Source organism: Chelonia mydas, chromosome 19, assembly GCF_015237465.2.
Source record: "Chelonia mydas isolate rCheMyd1 chromosome 19, rCheMyd1.pri.v2, whole genome shotgun sequence".
NCBI classification, from domain to species: domain Eukaryota; kingdom Metazoa; phylum Chordata; order Testudines; family Cheloniidae; genus Chelonia; species Chelonia mydas.
The window spans coordinates 6835878-6854844 of record NC_051259.2 but is presented as its reverse complement, the minus strand read 5'-3'; the positions used below and the strand labels follow the sequence as shown (position 1 = coordinate 6854844).

Genomic DNA, 18967 nt, shown 5'->3' with positions numbered 1-18967 from the left:
AGCCCATCTTAACTTCTCTGATGCTTACTTGTGGCCTCGTCTGGATTAGGAGAAAAGGGTACGCTCCCCCCCCCCTCCCCGAATTAAGTTAGCTTAATGGAGCTAGTTTAAATCAATTGAAAAACCCCACTTAATACCAACATAGATACAGTCAAACACCTTTAGTTTGATTTTTGCAGGTCAAGTTATAGCCTAAATATTAAAACCTATATTCAAATTATGCTGAAAGGTGTTTATGGCTACCTGTGTTGGAGTCTTCAGTCTATAGACTATCTCAGGCCTCCTTGAAGCCAATGGGTGTGCCAAGCATTTTCAAGCTCAAAAGGAGGGGCAATCAAGCCCCTTTATGTAGTAAGAATAGCTACAAGGTTTGCGGCTACTGCCCCAGCTACCACATCACATGGCAGGTCAAGGCTAACTTGTATAGAGTGTAAGCTTTCGTGAGCTACAGCTCACTTCATCGGATGCATCCGATGAAGTGAGCTGTAGCTCACGAAAGCTTATGCTCAAATAAATTGGTTAGTCTCTAAGGTGCCACAAGTCCTCCTTTTCTTTTTGTGAATACAGACTAACACTGTTGCTACTCTGAAACTTGTATAGAGTGCTAACCCTGGTTGCAAATGCAGGATCTAGGTGAGGGTATGAGCTACAGGTAGTGTGTGTTGGAGACAAAAAGCCAGACGGGACAAGGAGTTGCAAATATGACCCTGAAAGGAAGCAGAGGGACATGGTTTCTTGGGGATTGTAGTGGCAGACTTGGGGATTTCTGAGAAAAGAAACTGCCTGTTGTTGTTTGTTACGGTGTTCAGGGAAACAAGATATTATGTACTTTTTTTGCAAAACTATATCACCAATTTCTGATCCTAAAAACTCTGCAAATCCCTGAATTTTGGCTAACTGCTCAGTGCAAAGGGAAAACAGTCGTAAGTGGGGTTTTCAATAGAGTTAAGATAACTTGATTGAGAAAAAGGTGCTTTTTCTCCTAGTCTTGAAAAGGCCTCTCTTTCAGTGAACTTATACAGCAGGTATAATATAATACATTGTAGAAGAGAAGGAATAATAATATGCAGCTTCAGGGCAACTGATGCATTCAAAATAACTTTGCTGAACACTCCTCTTATCCTTAGTATGTAAGGAATTCAGCATATCACTATATTCAGTTAGTGTCCGGTTTTGTTTTGTTTTTTGCAACTCATCTTTAAATGTCAATTTAAGTAAGTTACCCTTTGTGGAACTATTATTCTGATTGGAATTGAAGGATGTTAGTTACATAACAATTCCTGAAACACTTTAAAACACTCTGTTGAAAGGTTATATAAGTCCGAAGTATGTTCATTACTTAGAATGATGACAGTTTCTTGTTAAGAAAAATCAAGAACAAACATCTCTTCTGAGGCTAGGTAAAAAAAAATTATTATGAAGGCTATTCTCTGCATTTGCTTTCTAACATATTTTGTTAGAGGTGTCGTGGAAACAATGAAGCTGAGATCTGCATATTAAAAGATCTTCAGATGTTGAGACTGTTATAGATTTAACATCCAGCCTGCTTGTGAACCATAGCTACTGTACAGATAGTTCAAATAGCATGATCCTACTCAGTGCATACTGCAAGATGCTCCAAATTAGTACTCCTGTGTGACCATGGTTGCGATTATGCCAAGAAAGGACAGAGAGAGAGAGAGAGAGAGAGATGTGGAGAAAGAGGGAGACAGAGGAAAATAGGAATTAACATACTGAATCTAACCAGTAGATAATCCGTCTAGTCACTCAAAGTGAGCAGCATCACCAAATGCTTCAGAGGATGGAGCAAGAAGCCCTGTAGTGAACAATTATGAAATAAATTGCTCAAAGCTGAAGCTTCTTCCCAACTAATCATTTAGCAATTGGGGCATGCCCTTAAACATGGTGTGCGTCTAGCCTTTATAAAAAGTGATGGGTATATAGAGGACAATGGGATATGTGTGAGAAAACAGTAGGTTTGTAGACTTACCAGTGGTATCTACCAATTTTTTCCACTGAGAATTATGTGGACTATGTCCATTAACCCACTAAATCACCATTCATTGCATTGATTTCTATACTTCTCACTAAGTAGGATACACTTTTAAGAAGTCAGAGGGAGGCTCACTGTCTCTCGTTCCTCTTGTGATTGGTGGTCATTTTCCCCAATCTTTTCTTCAAATTCTAGGGCATGGACAAGTGATCTGGCTGCTGAGATAGGAAAGACAGAATTTTAGTGACAGATTTGGCTATGGACCGTATGTGCAGGGAGACAGTGAAAAAAATATATTAAAGGTGACCTGGAGATTGCAGATTAGGTGAGAGGAAGAATGGAGGTGTTGCTCAGGAATGGAGATGGGGGGGTAGAGAAAAGGTTTAGAATTCAGTTTTGGCAACGAAGTTTGAAAGGAGTGCAGGCCACCTAGAATGAAATGCCAGTGAGTGATGAGAGATTGAATAGAGGAAGGGAGTCTATTTTGCCACACTATAACTGAGAGCAATCAGCATACAGAAGAATAGATGAGGTCTCCCAATGAAAAAGTGTAGGTGAAAAAGAAGAGGGGGCTCAGGACAACACCATGGGGGTCCTCCATAGAGGGCAGTAGTGGGAAGGAAGAGAATCTGCTGAAACAGATGCTGAAGGATTGGTCAAAAAAAGTAGGAAGAAAACCAGGGGAGGATGGTATTATGAAAACCAGTGGAGGATAGAATGTCCATGAGAAGGGAGTGATTAGCAGTATCAAAAGGGAGTGGAAAAGATCAAGTCAAAACAAGATGGAATACTGGCATGGAGAATTGCTCAGGAAGAGGTCAGTGGAGACTTTGGTGAAAGCAGTTTGAGTGAAGAGGACAGAAACCCAATTGGGGTGGGTGTAGGAGTTAGTGGCAGTCTGCTAGTAACATACTAGACACAGCTGATCCCGACAGGGGCTGCCGGATAGATAGAACTTCTTGACTGATGGAGGGGCAGACTTACCTATTGTTTAATTCAGTGAAAGAGCTCACTGGCTGCTCAATGCATTCCCTGCCTGCAGCTGTGCTTGGTCATGCTTTCTGTGCCTGCTCCTGCCTCGCCTGCTCTTGTGCCCAGTTCAGCTCCTACCCTTCTTCATCCTGGACACCCATGGTTCTGACCCCTGGCTTCGCTTCCTGACCAAGTCTCCAGCTCACCCATTGGCTCAGGCATTTGGCTTCTGATCCCTGGTTCTGACCCTCTGCTGTCAACTCTGCACCCACATGTCCAATGGCCCCAATTCTTGATTCCAGCTCAGCTTTGCTCTAAACTCCAGACTAGCTTCCCCCATGGCTCTGACTATTAGGCCTGACCACCCATGGCCCAGTTGTGTCCTTGACAGTTTGAGAAGCTCAAGAGAGAAAGACCAAAGACTGGGCTTGGCTGTGAGGCTGAAGTCCGGTAGGGCTTCTCTCTTCCTGACAGAGGTAATGGACACCTTGCAGAGGTTGCAGACCAAGATCATGTTTTTGATTACCTGAATTGTCCCTGTACTTCTGAGAGTGTGCTTCAGAACCTATGCCAGGTGAATAGGCCAGTCACCAGGCTTGCTATGGAATTCTGGCTCTTAGCGGCCAATGCTAGATGGAAGACAGCATTCCACACTTAATATGGACATTTTGAGTATTTGGATATGCCATTTGGGCTGTGTAACACTCTGGCCACATTTCAGCATTTTGTAAACAAATTTTTCTGGGACATGCTGGTTCGATTGTTCTCTATTTAGATGATATTCTTCTCTTCAAAGACCAGAAACTACCTGAGCAACATGTTTGCCTTGTCCGACTTCACCAGAATGACTTCTATGCCAGACTGAAAAAATGTGAATTTGACAAGGACACTGGCAAGTTCTTCAGTTACATAATTTCTCCAGGGGGCCTAACAATGGACCCATGGAAAGTGTCTGCCATCGCTAGGTGGAATGCCCCAAAAGGAGGTCAAGGAAGTTTAGCAATTTTTGTTGGCACTTCATGAAAGGCTTCTCCCAGCTAGCGTCAATGATAACTGCACTCCTCCAAAAATGATTTTGTTTTGTCTGGTTGGCAGAGATATGATCAGCTAAATAAAGGTTTCACTTCAGCTCCTGTTCTTGTGCGTTCAGACTCCGCCAAACCTTTTACTGTGGAAGCAGATACCTCAGACTTCACAATCAGGGCTGTACTTTTGCAAAATGAAGGCCCCCATAACCAACTCCATCCTTGTGTATATTATTCCTACAAACTAACCACTGCTGAGAAAACTATGATATCTGGAACAAGGAGCTGCTCGCAATCAAAAGAGCATTAGAAGAATGGAGACAGCTTTTGGAGGGGGGTTGGTACCTAGTCCAGGTCCTTACTGATTCAAAGAACTTAGAGTATCTTTGAATGGCCCATAATCCTAATCAATGGTAGATCCATTGGCCACTTTTCTTTACCAGGTTTGATTTCATCATTACCTACCACCCTGAGTCACAAAATGGGAAAGCGGATGTCCTTTCCCACACGGACAAATATGCCAAACTGAACACTGCTTCCCGAGCCACTGTGCTACGATCAGCTAATTTTGTGGAACCACAGCACAGGATTTGCTGTCCCTTATTCAGACACTACTCCCAAAAGACCAGCAAGTGGCCAAAATCTGTCAGAGGCGGATACCTCTGACACCCTGCTCAACTCAGATTTCCATTTGCTCAATGGTCTACTGTATCATGAGAAGTGCTTTTACATTCCAAAATGTCAACCCAGACTTGAAGTGTTGAGAATTTGCCAGGGTATACCAGTGGCTGGCCATTTTGGCTTTCATAAAACTCAATTTGGTGGCACTTGCTCCTGCAACCTGTGCTTTCGGAGCAAGTGCCCACATGCTAAACTGCTTGTTCTACTCTTGCCTCTGCCCACCCCACCTCAGCCCTGCTGTGTGGTCTTGTTGGACTTCATTGTAGAACAACCTCGCTCCCAAAGTTACACTGTCATCCTGGTTGCAGCTGATGTCTTCATTAAGATGGCGCACTATTTCTTTTCACTCTCTCCACCGCTGAGGAAACAGCCTCCCTTTTCCGAAACCATGTTTTTCATCTCCACAGATTGCCAACTAGAATAGTGTCTGATCAGGGCCCACAATTCACTTGCCAGTTCTGGGGCAAACTCTAAACTCCTGGAATTAAACTCTTCATCTGCTCAGCCTACCACCTGCAGACCAACAGGCAGATGGAGCACGTAAAATCAAATCCTCGAGCAATACTGTCGATACTTCCTTAACTACCGCCAAGAAGACTGGGTCACTTTCCTGACATATGCCAAATTTGCTTACAGTAACTCGATCCTTACCTCCAAATACAGTCGATTTTATACCCATTAGTTTTCACCCTTGTCTCAATCTAGTCACTCCTGCAGACTCAAGTTCCTGCTGCAACAGACCTCATTATCCACTTTCACCAAGTTCTCCAGGAACTTACAAAGCATCTGGAAGCTGCCAAGGAAACATACAAGCATCATGCTAACCAAAGCCACCAAGCTGCACCAACACTTACTGTGGGGGAATAAAGTCTGTCTGCTAAAAATCTCAAATCCTCCCGCCCATATGCCAAATTAGACTGTCAATACATGGGTCCAATCAAGATTACTGAACAAATCAGCTGGGTAGCATGCCAAAGCCAGCTGCCCAAATCCCTGAAAGTCCACCCAGTTTTTCACATGACCCCCTGAAACCTTACACAGAAAATCCTTTCCCTGGCTGCTCCACTCCACTATCCTCCCATGAAGGTTCAGGGTCAGGCTGAATACAAAGTCTGAGAAATCCTGGAGTCTAAGCGAATCTGAGATTGACTTTACTACCTGGTGGAGTGGGAGAATTATGGCCACAAAGAACAATCTTGGGAACCAGAAGGGAATGTCCATGCTCTGGAGCTCATACTCCTGGTAAAAGGTAAGGAGCCAGAAAGACCACGCCCTTGGATGGGGGAAGTACTGTCAAGGAGCCAGGTGCAGTAGGGACAGTCTCCTAACACCACACTGGACACAGCTGATCCTAACAGGCTACCTAATTGATGGAGGGGTAGAGGTAATTACTGTTTAACCCAGCAATACCCAGACCTTGCTCACTGCTCAGCACATTCCCTAACTGCAACTGCGCTTGATCCTGCTTCCTGTGCCTGCTTCTGTCCCTGCCCTTGAGAAGTCTGGGTCCACTTCCTGACCAAGTCTCCGGCTCACCCATTGGATCTGACATTTGGCTTCTGACCCCTGGCTGTGCCCCTCAGCTCTGCTCTTGCCTTTGTCCCTACACGTCCAGTGGCCCTGAATCTTGACTCCAACTTGGCTCCATTCTAACCTCCAGGCCTGGCTACTCCCATAGCTCTGACCATTAGGCATGACCGCCAACATCCCAGTCATGTCCTTGACAGGAGAGGAAGTCAATGCAACAATTGTGAACAGCTTCTCAAGATGTTTAGAAGTGCAGGAAGTCAGCTGACTTATCTGTAGTCTGGCAGAGTACCAAGAAGGGAGTATTACAAGCAGTTGATTTTGCCAGATAGGACTGTTCAATAGAAAAAGTAACCTATGAAGCCAGCAGGATATCAGCCCCATTTCCATTAAAATTTGCTCAGCCAGGCTATGGTTTTTTTTCTGGGCATAAAGAGAGGGGGCTTCTGGAGAAGAATTGTGTGACATTACTACCTAACATGCAAAGAAAGTGATTAGAAGCAAAAGGTTTTCATGAGAGGAGATGTTTAAAAAATTAGGACCATTTACATTTAGAAAAGGAACAGAGGGAACATGATAAAGTATGTAAAATGATGAATGATAAAGAGTGTCAGGCACTTCTGTTTACCCTGTTTTGCAGTACAAAAATATGTGAATAAATCAAATTAAAAAGGCAAGTATAAAACATACTTTAAAATACAAAACATGTTTACCTGTTGAAATCACTGCCTTAAGATAGTCTCATAGCTTAATAAAATTTTCAAAATGGACTAGACATGACAAATAAAAACATCTGGTTACATTATCTCGGATAAATGTATTTAAAACTGTAGAAACCCTTGTGCGTCAGGACACAGCCAGCCGCTAACTGCCTAGTGTTGGGAAGAAATTTCCCTCATGTGAGCAGGTTGTTCCAGACCTGCCCATTACAGGGGTTTTGTACCTTCTTTTGAAGCATCTGCTATTGACCACTCCTGGAGATAGACAAATGTCCACCTAATCAAATATCCTGACTCAGACCAGCATGTCTATGCTCTAAAAAGAAAAACCCCACATACCCAATAGACCAGCGGTTTTCAAACCTTTTTTCTGGTGACCCAGTTGAAGAAAAGTGTTGATGCCCGTGACCCAACTGAGCTGGGGAGGAGGGGCTCGGGGTGTGGGAGGGGCTCAGGGTTGGGGTGAGGGGTTCAGGGTGTTGGAGGGGGCTCTGGGCCAAGGTTGGGGTGCAGGAGGGGGTCAGGGCTCTGGGGTGGGGCCAGGGATTGAAGTGCAGGTGGGGGCTGAGTTTGGGGGGCTCAGGGCTGGGGTGGGGGTGCAGACTCTGGAGTGGGGCTGGGGATGAGGGGTTTGGGGTGCAGGAAGGGGCTCCAGGTTTGGGGGGGCTCAGGCTGGGGATTGGGGTTACCTCAGGCGGCTCCTGGTCAGCGACAGCGCTAAGGCAGGCTTCCTGCCTGTCCTGGCACTGCGGACCACGCTGCGCCTCAGAAGCGGCCAGCAGCAGGCCCGGCTCCTAGGCAGAGGCGCACAAGCAGCTGTGTGGCTCTCGCCCACAGGCACCCCCACCCCCAGGTTCCATTGCCCGGGCTGGTGCTCAGGGCAGGGGCAGCGCGCAGAGACCCGTGCCCCCCTGCCTATGAGCCGGACCTGCTGCTGGCTCCTTCTGTGGCGCAGCGAAGCGTCAGAACAGGTAGGGACTTTTAACGGCCCAGTCAGCAGTGCTGACCAGAGCCGCCGCATCCCAGTACTGGGTCACGACCCGCCGTTTGAAAACCATTGCAATAGGCTACACACTAGATGTCAGCCTCAGCAGATGTAGCCCAGGTTATGTGCGTGGCCCTAAAGCCCTCTCCCCATCATTTACTGTGATTGCTCAATATTCTGGCACAGTGGAATTTATTACTAACTGGAATTTATTGTGGCTGACTACTGATTGAACAGGAGTTTTCCCTCTTACTTGTAAATCAGGTTTCTGTTAGCAAATTACTAAATTAACTGCTCTCTGAAGCCATTCAGTCTCTCTATACTCATTCCTTTGTTAGGTCTGAAAGTTAGTTCAGGTTGGTCATGGAATATTTTACAAAGTTTTAATTGTAGTATATTAGGAGTTCTGGCAGAAATGGAAGAAGTCTGCTTGGATTTCTTGCCTCTGCCAGCCACTACAGGAATTTTGTCAAAGTGGAAAACTTCAAGAGTTTTCTGTGCAGTTTCAGAGCAAACCCATTGTGCAAATTTCTGCGTGAAAAGGAACATAAAACAAATTTAGACAGGTGATAGCAGGAGAAAATCTGGAATAATTATAATTAAAATTAAAATCGGCTATAGGAGCCCATAAGCAATCTCCTTTCAGTTCCCTGTTTTATCAGAGCCCACCTCTGGTCATCCCATTCTGCCATATGAAAAAGAACGGACAAGGCTTTCTCTTGAGGCAGTTAACACTGTTTCTGAGGCAGACAAAGGTGACAGAGGGTATTCCTCTCCCTAGAAGATGAGCATGCTACTTCTGGACTGCTCTCAGCCTCTGCCAGTGTAGAAATTTAGGATCCAGACTATGATCTCCAGGAAGGCGTTGCCCAGGTTTTCATTTAACATTCCTGCTAGCTATCAACATCCCAAAAAGAAAATGCTGCTCTCTCAGGTAATGCAGATATTAAATTAAGATTACGCATCTTTAAAAAGCACTACTTGAAATCCACTTATGTAAAGATGTAAATGGGTAGAGAAGTTACAATAGTACACTTTTGTAATGTTGTTGTAGTTAATCTAGACGTCAGGCAAGCATGCTTATTGATATAGTGCAAAGAGATAAAACCTGCAATTTACTATCAGAGAAAAATTCAGACAAGCAAGGATTTATGGAAAATAGAAATTTAGGGCATAATCCTGCACCCATTGAAATAAATGATAACACCAGTAATTTCCATGAGGGCAGGATGAAGCTTTTAATAATTATGTCCAATTATCTTTAAATCATCCAACTACAGATTATTTCTGTTCAAGATGAGATTGTAGAAAAGCACACTAGTAGCATGCGTTTGTTTCATGTTTGCAGTGCTGGTTAACTCACTATATCAGAGAGTAAAAGTGGCTTATTTTGTCTCAGCGGCATTCTCTGGTTGGCACTAATCACCTCTTGTATTCTAATTGTAGACAAAGTAACGAATTGTACGTATGTTTTCAGGGTATATTGTTCACTGAGAAAGCTTAGGAAAAGAAGATTACAAGGTCCTCTTGGTGACTGAATGACATTGGGAACATTACCTTTAACTTACCAGTTCAAATTGAGTACAGATCACTATGGACCAAAATATTCAGTGGCTTAGATTAAAATTAGTTTGCATTAGTTCAGTTTCTAATTACCAGGTGTACAGGTTAGTTAGCTGTGAGACCATTGTTGAGAATGTAATGAGGGGACAAGGAAGGAACTAGCATGGAGGCTAAAACAACCCTTTTCACCCCTGAAGGTGTTTACTTTACAGTAGTTTCAGGAAGCTTGAACTGCCATTGGTAGCGTTGTACCTGTTCTTATAACTAACAAATCTCAGTAATGGTGGGTGAGGTAATATATTTTATATTATAATAAATTTCTGTTGGTGAGAGCGACAAGTTTTTGAGCAACACAGAGCTCTTCTTCAGGTCAGAGCTCTGTGTCGCTCGAAAGCTTGTCTCTCTCACTAACGTAAGTTGGTCCAATAAAAGTATTACCTCACCCACCTTGTCTCTCTAAATATCCTGGGACTGACACAGCTACAACTATACTACATACAATTCTCAGTCATGTCAACTTGGCACTTTTGAGAAGTACAAAAATTCATTATTTTAAAAAATTGCTTTCCTTCGATAGTTAACAAAAGACTGAGTGGATTTCGATGGAAAGAACGAGTATTCCCGATTTTCAAAGTGAATAAGACATTTAGCAGTATCAATGAATGATTTCTCTCAGACATCACTTGATCTGTGATGCATTGACTAGAAGTTATATCCATTTGTTTATTTTCTGGGAAAAAGTTTTCCTGAATGAATGGTCTGCTACTGTTTTTTTCTTATTAGAAGTTTTACAAAAAAGTGCTTTTCCAGATATGTGCTATCACATCTAAAACATTTTATATACAATATTTCTGAAAGTTTTTCCTGGCTTCTCTAAACTTGATATCAAGAAGTTATTAAATTCCATGGAAGGGCACCCTCATTTCTGGATTTTAAAGAAAATTTTGTTTATGTTCTATACTGGGCTACCCTGTTATACTTAGCTGTCACCAGGTGATACTGGATATAAACTCCTCGCTCTCCCCCCCCCCCCCCCCCCCGCCGCCTATAAAAGTTTTAAAATAGGGTAATTTACAGTGAAATGTGAAATTTTAAAGTGTTTTTTAGCCCTCCCCACAACGAAAAAGGTTTGAGAAGGGACCCACTGTCTGCTATAAAGTTATCGTAGTAGTTCAGTTTCATTGTTCATCCATTATTCCATCGCAGGATGGATTCTTTCTAATGAAGCAAAATATTGATACTTTGAGTAACAAAATTCAAAATGGACTCAATGGCATGTCCATAAATGCATGCAAGTTTAGACAAGTTCATAGGAAGCCAATATAGTAGATCTTTGTATATTAACAACAGGCTGGTTGGGGGCTAATGGTCAAGACACTGGAAGTCAATGTAAGAGGGGAGATTTACTAATTCTCAGTTCACTCACTACTACCTAATATTTGGCTTTACTTCCTGTTCTTCTGCTTCATCTTCACTATCATCAACCTGTTGGATGACCAAGTCAGTAGACCCATCCTCCACAATCTCCACATCCGATCTGTTGTCTTCACTGTAGTGCCACCTGGAATCTTTATCCCCTTCTTGTGGAAATTCAAGCTGTGGTTCAGCCTCCAAGTCAATGCGGATGCTGTCTATGCCAGCTTCAGCCAGACACTCATTACAGAGTCTGTAACGTCTTGTCCCCTCTTGGACCACTTGCCCTGTCAGCTCAGTCACATGGCGCTTACACTTTCTGCAGATTGGCTTACAGGCCTGATGAATCTGTGAAAATTGAAATGGATAAAAGCTGGTATTTTCCTCCATAAGAGTAGGATAGCCAAACAAGTTCTGTGTTCTTGTTTTGTGAAGAGGCAGTCAGATATCATTTGACAACTTTGTGCTTCACAGGTTTATTAAAAAAAATTAATTTAGGCTGATTTAAACAAACCTACTGAGTAGCCCAAAAGGAGATTCACAGGGGAGCTGAAAACCCTGTGTTGTAATCTCAACACTACAGAGCACTTGCCTTTTTTGAAAAGTTCTGTCTCAGTTTAAAGTTTATAATTCTGTTCTCAAGGACAGGCCTGGTTGAGAAATTAAACTTTTAATGTTAAGAATCCAGGCAGCATAGGAAAATTCTAACCCCCCCCCAGTGAACTGAGTTCTGGCTTTATTATATCATAACTGGGAATTTTAAAAAATCTGCAACAAAAAATTGTGATTTGTTACTTAAGTAGTATGACAGAACTGTGCTCATTCAACAATTTGATATTTCACTTTCAAATACAAAATTTACTAAATAAAAATATGAAGAGGGAGAGCATGCAGGCTTGTGTGTATGTATACCAAAGATTTCTGTCACAGATCATCTGATTTCATCTTTCTGTAATTGTCCTACAGATCTATATGTTACTGACACACATAATTTTCAACCTGTCAGGGTCCAAAAACATGAACCTAATAAATAGGTGACACAAAATAATTATTCATTCATTAAGATGGATGTCAGATTAATTCCTTAAGGGTAAATAACAAGTTTCATTATTATTTTTCTGATGTAACTTTTCAACAATATAAATGAGAAGGTGCCAAATGTGTGTGGAAAACAGTTAGCTTTGGGCCTGAAATGAGGTAAGTTGACAGTTAATGAAGTCCTCTGGAGTGGTAGTCTTTTTTGGGGGGAGGGCAGAGGAAGAAGGGGAAGGGCGCAGGGAAGTGGTTCCAGCTGCTTCCTGGAGTGGCATGGCGTGAGGCCCCTGCCCTGGCCCCGGTGCACACTGCTGCCACCCCGGAGCTGCTTTAGGTAAGCGGTGCCAGGCCGGAGCCCGAACCCCTCCTGCACCCCCACCCCCCAACTCCCTGCCTTAAGTCCCCTGCCTGCACCTTGCACTTCTCCTTCTCCCCAACCCCCTGCCCTGAGCCCACTGCTGAACCCCGCACCCCAACCCCCTGCTCTGAGCCCCCGCCACACCCCTGTGCACCCCAACCCCCTGCCCTGAGCCCCCTGCCACACCCCTCCTGTACCCCAACCTGCTGCCCTGAGCTCCCTCCTGCACCCTGCACCACTCCTGCACCCCAACCGCCTTCCATGAGCCCCCTCATATACCCCACACCCCTCTTCTTCCCCAATCCCTTGCCCTGAGCCCCTTCCTGCACACCACACCCCCTCCCACACCCTGCACTCCCTCCTGCACCCCAACCCCCTGCCCTGCATACAATTTTCCCACCCAGATGTGGCCCTCGGCCCAAAAAGTTTGCCCACCCCGCTCTAGGTCCTCCATCCACCCTGCCAGATCCCTTCTCAAATATTACAGCTTATTTCCCCCAGTACCACCAGTTTTACCTTATTCCTGAACTTATTTTTAAAAGACAATTAAATAGGGATTAAAGGAACAAAGCCAAAATTTAAAAGAGCTACACTTGTGTGCAAGTCTACCTATTACTGTACTAACACTTAAGAAAAATTCTGTATTTTCAGTTTTACTTTTTGTATAGTCAAATTGGTTAGTCAGTTTGTTTCCTCATTTATAGGAGTCTTTCACAGAGCAACAGGGAAGAGGGAGAAGTGATTTTTAAGACAAAGAAATGGATAGGGGTAGGAGTAGTGCCAAATACTACTTTCAATTCCTTTTGAGCAACATTCACCTATCTCCAAAGGGCTCACACAAGGCCTATACCCTATTTGGAGGTCTTAAGTTGTACATAGTCCTTTTGCAGGCACTCTAAACAAGGATGAAATTCATCCCATTTCAAAAGGATTAAATTTCAAGTTGACATGTTTTTAAACCACTAGAGTGCCGTTTTATATTAACCTTGCTTTAAAAAAAAAAATGGCGTAATCGTGCCAAGCAGATTGAGTAACGTAAAATAATATGCATCCATACATTATACTCCAAGACATACACTTGTACATGCATTAAATGAAACCATGCAGTCTTTGTCTAAAATACATACTGTTCGAAAATGGCTACTTAGGTGGTCTAGCCTGCTAAATCTTTTTCCACATGCCTCACATGGATAAGGTCGTTCTCCTGTATGGCAACGAAGGTGGCGCTTTAGGTCTGCTTTTCGCTTCACCACATGAGTGCAGAATGGGCACTTGAATCTCATCCTGGGCAGATCATCTGTTACAAAACAATCCTATTAAAAACCTGAAAAATATCATAACAGGTCTAATAATATGACAAATTCTAAAAGATACTTTTTCTAATTTATAAGTTATGTTGACTATAAAAAGCAGTGAATTAACATCACAAATCTTTCAAAGTCAACCCTTCAGTTCCACAGGATGTCATCGTTTTTTCACGTTAAATATGTAGCAGTGGAATAAAAGAAAAGGACTCAACAATTGGCTATACTAGAATGGATAAGAATAAAAATAAAGGATAGTGACCAAACTTGCAGGATGAAACTAGGGAGCCACTGAAGGGTTAGTGTTTATAAGCCAGCCTGGACAAACACTTTGATTATAGTAACAATGGAGTTTGATAAGATAGCTATTTCAGCCATTCAAAATTAACTACCTTTGTAATGTTAGTGTCTGAAAGATTAGCATTTCTACTAGTTATACTGACAGGTTTCAGAGTAGCAGCCGTGTTAGTCTGTATTCGCAAAAAGAAAAAGAGTACTTGTGGCACCTTAGAGACTAACAAATTTATCGGATGCAAGGACTCCTTTTCTTTTTACTAGTTATACTGTACAGCTCCACTGCCAGCAGATCAAGGCAGAAGAACTGAGGCGTAAATATACAAAGTTCGTGCCTCAAAAATAAAATAGCTTGAAATGCCAAAGCAGTAATTAACAAAATATGTCAGGGAATTAATTCCCGCCCCCAATTTTTAGGTTAACAATGGCAAACAACTACATAGCACTTTCATAATGGTTTTCACCAGGGAATAAGCATTATTATCCCCATTTTACAGATAAACAGCTTTAGGCCCCAATCCTTTAATAAAAAAAAACCACAAAAAAACAAAAAACACACAACCCTTTTTTTATACTTACAGTTAATTAAGCATGTGGATAGTCCTATTGACTTCAGTATTAACAGGACTGGGACCTAAATGGTTTGCCTAAGATCATACAGCAAGTCAGCAGTACTGCTGGAAACAGAACACTGGTATCTTTTCTCCTATTGCTATGCCCTTCCACCACATTATAAAGTTGTCATCACCATGACCTTCCTCGCTTCCTCCACAGGCTCTTTAAAAAAAAGAGCATGATGGGGATAGGGGGAGTGTTCCTTGACTGGTGATGTGCAATTAACAGTAAAGTAGTTTTGAGGAACGAGATTCCCTACTATTGGCATAGATCTTGCTTGGCATGAGTAAACTTGCATATAGCTTGATTTGAGTGCAAGGCTAAACTGTAAACAAGGGTGTGACAAGCTATGCTGGAGATGGTATTTTTGGGCTAGATGAGATAAGTGGGAACATGCTGAACTGATAAGCTTGAAATGTAAATCAGGTGAGGACATAAGTGATTGGTCTTTACACAATCTGCAACATGATTGGTCCTTACTCGATCCGTACAATGTGTAAACCGATTAGATTCAAGAAGCATAAATGTTAGTAGCTAGGAAACTGTGTACTGTGTGATATGACGTAGAATCATGGTATAATCCTGTACCTAAAACCCCTGTGTCTGGGCCTGGCTAGCGTGGGCATAGAGCTGTTACATCCTAAAAAAGTAACTTGAGTGACCAGCTAGAGTCAGACTGAGTTTTTGGATTCCAGAAAACTGGATGAAGTTTTCTTCTAGAATTGGATGAGTTGTTCTGGATAAGTCAAGTGGAAGAGGTCTTGGACGGAATCCCAACACCTACTTCTGCTCTGTTGCATGAATGTGAGGAGCAAAGAAGCCAGTGCCTTCCCAGAATGTGAAACAAGATAAAATAAACTGCATTCTGACACCCTTCACCTTCCACAGGAATCTTTGGTTGGTAAATCTTAAGAGATTATATATCTGATCTCTAGTGTTTGGTTGCCTGCCACTTAAAACTTGAATTTTGTAAAGTTATGTATGCCCAGTAGTTAGCAGAACATTACATTACAATTAGTAATGCACAATAATTATGACCAAAGGAAGAGGTGATAAAGCAAAAACTCACGAGAGAGTCCAATTATTAGAGTATAATTTCAAAAGATGTTTTGGGAACATGGACATATGAGAAGTTTTAATCAACAGAAATAAATTAAAAAAAATTAAAAAAAAAAAAAAATCACAAAGTTTGAGACCTGAAAAGGCTGGCCTGATTTACTGCCAGTCTCTGCCAAAATTCTAATACTTCTATAAGAACTTAAGACTTTGACCCTACATACCTTTCCTAGGAAAAAAACAACCCCACGTTGGTTCCAGCTTGAACTAGTAGTCTCTTGTGATATTCTCTCTACTAAAAAGAGAATTTTGGCTAAAATCAACTACTGAGAGTGTGCTTTCACAAACAGCTCATAGTTCATGAGTTGGAACTGTGTGTACACCGTACAGTGCTCCACATTAACTGTAAAACCTCAGGAAAGAAAGACCTGGGTATCATGGTGGACAGCTCAGCAATGCTGCATACTGAGCAGAAGTCAATGGTAAAGCAACAAGTATTAGAATGTAAAAGGACTGGACTGAAAAATAATGTAAAAAGATAATACTGTCAGATGATACACCCGCACTAGGAAATATTGTGTTCAGTTCTGGTCACCATATCTCAAAAAAGATATTGCAAAAATAAAGGGAATATAGGTCAATGGAGCTACAAATTTACTCCAGCTGAGAACCTATCCCAAGGTCCCTAATAGTTTGTTGCATACCTTTGATACATGGCTTTTGTTTCTGTGTCTACCTAAGGGCATAGGGGTTAATGCAACACAATTACAGTGGGAGAGGAAAAGAAGTGAGAGCTCTAATTTTGTGAAACTCACCCCATTTTGGAATCCTTCCAAAGCTTGAGAAACCAATTCAAAAGTTAGTGACTTAAAGTAGAAAGATACTGTAGGTAGCCGTAACAGAGTTGTACCACTTAGGGAATGTTACTTTCCAATCTTGCATTTCTAGGCAATGCAGCTGAATGTATTCCCTCCCCCTGCCTTTTGGGTGCAGTCACACATACTTCCCCATTGATAGAGCTGGTGATATAATAGATTGTTATATAAATTTTCCATTGTAACTTTCATACAGTAAAGATTCAACAACATTTTTGAAAGAAACTGAGGGGAGAGGTACAAATGACCAACTCTTACCTTCAGCCCAGCTCCCCATTACACCTAAAATTGAGGGCATGTTGCCATATTGCTCATCTGCTTTTGAGGACTTTGACTTGCTAGAAGAATGGGGTGATTCATGCTCTTGCTGTGACACAGCCAAGCTCCTTGGCATCACATCGGACCCCTGACCATATTGGTACCCAGCATGGGCAGAGTCAATTTCTGTGTCAATTTGGACTTCCTCCTCAGATTGAGAAATGTGGCTAGTAGGGTCTGAGGATCGGTCTTCAAGCTTGCTTGATTTATAATGGGGAATGTCAGAGGATTGTTGCAATCCTAAATGTCTAGTTTTTTTAATGGAATCCTGCCTTTGGTCATGTTTGGCCAGCTGCTGCTGCGAATTTCTTTGAGAAGTTGGATAGTAGCTGAAATTGCTCCAAGCATTTCCACTCATCACACAAGTCCCTTGATCAGGATTTAAGTGAGAATGAGGGGGACTGTTTTCTGTTCTCCAGTCAGCACCATACAAGCATGAGCGTTCCACACCATTGGAATTTACATCTTTGTCTGACAGGCTGAAATATCTATCCTTCTCCTTCTCACTGATGTCCAGTGATGACTTAATGAAGGTCTTACAAACACTAATAACATCAGTCATCTGAAGATAGCTAGCAGCTGACATGACCTCAATGACATTCTGGCCAGTGAGAGAGAGTTTGCCAGAATACACAAAATCCAGAATAACTGTAAATGTGTCAGGAGAAAATGCCTGGAAGGTAGCAGTCGTTGGCTGACTTGTCTCCTTTGAGCCCTGGGAAAGGAGCATTTTGAAATAACCACTACTGGCAAACAGCACATTTCGATGTGCTTTGAAAACCTTTCCCTCAACCAGAATACAGCAGTCACAGAATAAATCTTGCTTGCGCTGCTCATTTAGTTGCTGCAGGAGATGAAACTGATGGGAAGAAATCTCCATTCCAAAAAAAGGGTAACAGGAAGCGTTGCTCTACAATAAAGAATAATTACAATCTTGACATGCTACATGTAAACCAGAGTTGCGGAACCCAATTCTAAAAGCAGCGGTCTTTTGGAAATGCAGTATGCACTGAGACCATTCCTTCTTTTTCCGAAGGAGGAACAGCCCACATCAGCACAGGGAGGAGAGGAGCGAGACCAGCACCACGACGGTCACATCCTCTGCACGGAGGGGGACCAAAACCGCGGCCAGCAGCCGCAGCAGCAAACTCGCCACGGGCACCGAAGCCGCCGGGCCGGGCTCCCGCGCCGTGACATTGGCGGAGGGCGCTGTCACTCACCCGCGCGGCCAGCCCGCATTGGTCCTTCAGCCATCGGGAGCCAGGGACGCCCGACGGCGCGAGACACGCCCGCCCAGCGACCAGGGGCAGCAGCGCCTAGCGACTGGAGACCGCAGTGCCGGCCGCCCTCCCCAGCGGCCGGGGCGCCAGTGCCCGACAGGAGCTGGGGGCAGCCGGCGGCCGCCAGCGGGCCAGGCGCCGTGGGGCTCAAGCCCGGCAGGGTCCTGTGGGCTGCCCGGGCGGCTGCAGCGCCGACACCCGCTCGCCCCGGCGGGGGTTCTCCTCAGGCTCAAGCCTCCCGCTTTGTGCGGCTCCCGCCGGGCCCCCGCCCCCTTTCCCCCCGAGAACTGCCGCCCGCGCCCGGCGTCGCCCGCGCCGCCTCGGCCCCGATCCCGGTCTGGCTGCCTGCGTGCGAGCCCGTCTCCCCCTCCGCCTGCTCTCGCCCCGCACCCGCTTCCCGCCAGCCCTTTGTTGCCGTCCCCGGCCCCTCACAGCCGCGCCCGGGGCTGCAAATGGCGCCCGCTTCGGTCTCTCGGCAAACGCGGCTCACGCGGGGCTGAAGCTCGGCTCCGGAGAGCGCCTGGGCCCGGGAGCGTCCGCCGAAGGGCCCCGGCCCGCTTCGCGTCAGAGCCCGCGGGAGCGGCTCGCCGCCCCCGGCCTGCGGCTGGCTCTGGGGCCGTTTCAGCCCCCGCACCCCAACGCCCAGGCCGGCCTGCCGGCGGGCTGCGCCGCCGCCACTTACCGGCTGGGTTCCGCGGGCTGCAGCCGCCGAGCCGGGGAGAGCAGGAGGCGCGATCCCCAAACCCGCGGGCCGGGCTCTGTGTGGCTTCAATGCAAGTGGCGGGTCCCGCCGCCCCAAACCCTGGAAGCCCGAACGTGAGAGAAACAAAAGGTATTTGCTGACGTGGGCGTTGGACAGAGACGCCCGAGGGCTGGGGACACAATTAAAGGGGCAACGCTCCGATTGCAGGCACAACCCAGCAGCTTCCGCTGCCTGAGCTTCCCTTCCAGGGT

General features: G+C 44.5%; 2 protein-coding genes across 4 annotated transcripts in view; one reads left to right on the top strand and one right to left on the bottom strand.

Moving 5' to 3' along the window:
- ZBTB8OS (zinc finger and BTB domain containing 8 opposite strand) overlaps window positions 1–18967 on the top strand; it is a 60176-nt gene that overhangs the window by 27220 nt on the left and 13989 nt on the right. The window lies entirely within an intron of this gene.
- LOC102940693 (zinc finger and BTB domain-containing protein 8A) lies at window positions 6707–18834 on the bottom strand. 2 transcript variants are annotated; one of them, XM_037882034.2, is made up of 4 exons: window positions 18696–18834; window positions 16674–17643; window positions 13399–13568; window positions 6707–11226 (listed from the first exon to the last, which is right to left on the bottom strand). In XM_037882034.2, exons 2-4 carry the CDS (start codon window positions 17611–17613, stop codon window positions 10894–10896), a joined length of 1443 nt encoding a protein of 480 aa, XP_037737962.1. In that variant the 5' UTR covers window positions 17614–17643; window positions 18696–18834; the 3' UTR covers window positions 6707–10893. The 2 variants fall into 2 exon arrangements, with proteins under 2 accessions (XP_037737962.1, XP_037737963.1); XM_037882035.2 differs by lacking the exon at window positions 18696–18834 and adding an exon at window positions 18504–18638.